Source organism: Daktulosphaira vitifoliae, unplaced genomic scaffold, assembly GCF_025091365.1.
Source record: "Daktulosphaira vitifoliae isolate Bord-2020 unplaced genomic scaffold, ASM2509136v1 Scaffold_1110, whole genome shotgun sequence".
In the NCBI taxonomy this organism is placed as follows: Eukaryota; Metazoa; Arthropoda; class Insecta; order Hemiptera; family Phylloxeridae; genus Daktulosphaira; species Daktulosphaira vitifoliae.
In genome coordinates this window covers 1-2,723 of record NW_026100670.1, presented here as the reverse complement: position 1 = coordinate 2,723, position 2,723 = coordinate 1, and the positions used below count along the sequence as shown (strand labels likewise).

Genomic DNA, 2,723 nt, shown 5'->3' with positions numbered 1-2,723 from the left:
TTAGCATGTCTTATACGACCTCCAACTCGTATAACTCCAGACTCGTCTAAAAAAGGTGCTAATTTAGATAAATAACGGTTTATGATTGACAATTGATTGTGCAATTCTTGGATTAACTGAGCAAAATAGTATCTTTGAGAAACTTTAACCAATGCCATGAGTGCCTCTTCTAATTCCTTTTGACTCAAGATCGCCGATGAATAATGATGACCATTGAAACGTTTGTAAAATCGCAAAATCCAAGCCATCCTACGAATAGATTGAGTATAAGATGACCACTGAACTAACCACTCCTCTTCTGATTGTGCAACTAACACCACAGTGGTACTCTGAACTACTTCTGGTAATTCTGCAACATTAATACAAGGAAAAGTACATTCCCATTGAGCTGACGGACATCTTAAAAACTCGGGACCCTGCCAATACAAAGAACAAAATACTAACTCAGAGGGCAACATTCCACGGGATGCACAATCTGCTGGGTTCATCTGAGTCGGCACATATAACCAAATACATTCAGGTACTAAGGACCGGACTTGTCCAATTCGGTTTGTGACAAAAATTTTAAATTTAACTTGAGGCGTTGTTAACCAAGAGAGAACTATAGTAGAATCAGTCCAAGCAAATATTTCCTTGATTACAAACCGATCACTCAAAATTGTCTTCCATCTAGCCAGCCAACGAGCCAATAATGCAGCTGCACATAACTCAAGCCGTGGGACTGACATAGACTTTATAGGAGCTAATTTCGTCTTACCTCCAAGAAAATATACATGCACAATACTATCATCGTCCACCACACGTAGGTAGGCAAGAGCCGCATAACCTTTCAATGACGCATCACTAAAACCAAGTAGTTGGACACGGGCATTAGGTGGTGCAATAATTGAACGAGGAATTTTGACATCTGAAAAAGACGGTAATTGACTGACAAAGGATAACCATTGACGTTGAATCTCCGCTGGTAAAGCATCGTCCCAGCCACATTTCTCCTTCCACAACAGCTGCATAATTGATTTCGCCAACAAAATACTGGGGGCGAGAAAACCCAACGGGTCAAATAGTCGAGCGACTGACGAAAGCACTCCACGTTTTGTCATGATATTTTCAGACAGTTTGGTAATATAAGAAAATTCATCTTTTACCGGATTCCATACCATTCCAAGGATATTCAACAGTCCAGGAACCTCTTCTGCAAACTCGGTGGCTCCGAGAGTTCTATCTTCTTTAGGAATCTGGTTACTTAAAACTGAACAATTAGTCGCCCATTTCTTCAACTCAAACCCAACTTGACCCAAAACCGCGGTGAGATCTCGCTGCAGGTTGAGTACCTCTTCTAAACTATCCGCTCCAGAGCATATGTCATCAACATATGTATGAGCACGGAGAGCAAGCTGAACAGCAGGAAATTCAATAGCCTTATTGGCAACTTCGTGGAGCACACGAATGGCCAAATAAGGGGCACTTGTCACACCATAAGTTACTGTTGATAATTCAAATTCTTTAAGATCACATTCTGGTGAATCACGCCACAGGATATGTTGGAAACTTTGATGCTCAGGCAACACATTAATCTGACGATACATTTTACAGATATCGGATGAAAACACATACTTATAGGTTCGGAATAGAGCCAACACATTGACAATATCAGATTGTAACTTAGGACCTGGAAATAAGCAATCATTAAGTGAATATCCACTTGGTGCACGTGCTGACGCATCAAAAACAACTCTTAGCCTTATATCCTGACCGTCCAGTCCGGGTTTGACAACCGCGTGATGTGGTATATAGTAGTCACCAACTTTAGAAGTCTCATGCATGTGACCAAGCGATTCATACTCACGCATAAAGGACCGATAAGCTTCAGCTAACGTTTCATTTGAACACAAACGTTTCTCTAAATTTTCAAAACGTTTCAATGCCATTTTGCGAGAACCTTTCAACAGAGACTTGGAATTAGAATGACGAAAAGGCAAAGGAACACAATAACGCCCACAATCGTCAATGTTCATATTTTTCTGAATAATGGCCTCACAGTTATCGTCTTCAGTCACAGGAGGACCACAGGTTTCAGGTTCTTCAACCTCCCAAAATCGAGAGACCAATTCTTCCAATGACACTGACAAAGAAGCCACACAAACTTGCGGTGCATTCAAATTACTTGCTACACCAACAGATCCAATTATCACCCATCCAAAAATGGAACTAAAAGCTGCAGGTAAAAAACTGCCCAAAGATACTTGCTTACCATCCAAGACAAGCGGATACACATCAGCACCTAATAAAACATCTATACTGGAACTAACATCAAAAGTTGGATCAGCTAAGGCAAGATGTTCAACACGTTTCTTTATGTCAACAGGTATGGGACATCTAGGAATATCACAGGTAATAGATGGTAAAATCAAGGCTTGCACTGGAATAGATGGATCATCTGAGTGCCTAGGAGTGACATCACACTTCAAAATACCTTGTACTTGTGGAACCGATACTCCAGCCAATCCATTAACAGGAGCTGTCCACTTAGCCACATGCAGACCTAACCGCTTGGCACATGCTGCTGTCATAGCGCTTATTTGTGACACTGAATCAATAAGGATGCGAACTTGATGTGCTATACCATACTGATCACGTATGTTACCTAAAGCCGTTCCTAATAATACTTCATGTGTGTTAATTATTGATGACACTGTAGATAAAGCTACAGGCATGTCTTCCCT

At 40.9% G+C, this 2,723-nt stretch overlaps 1 protein-coding gene across 1 annotated transcript; it reads right to left on the bottom strand.

Annotated features, from left to right (window-relative positions):
• Window positions 1-16: 16 nt before the first annotated feature.
• LOC126909744 (uncharacterized) lies at window positions 17-2,714 on the bottom strand (the record flags this gene model as incomplete). The annotated part of the gene is made up of 1 exon (XM_050692174.1): window positions 17-2,714. A coding segment is annotated over exon 1 (2,698 nt), but the record flags the coding sequence as incomplete, so codon positions are not given.
• Between the last annotated feature and the right edge of the window lie 9 nt (window positions 2,715-2,723).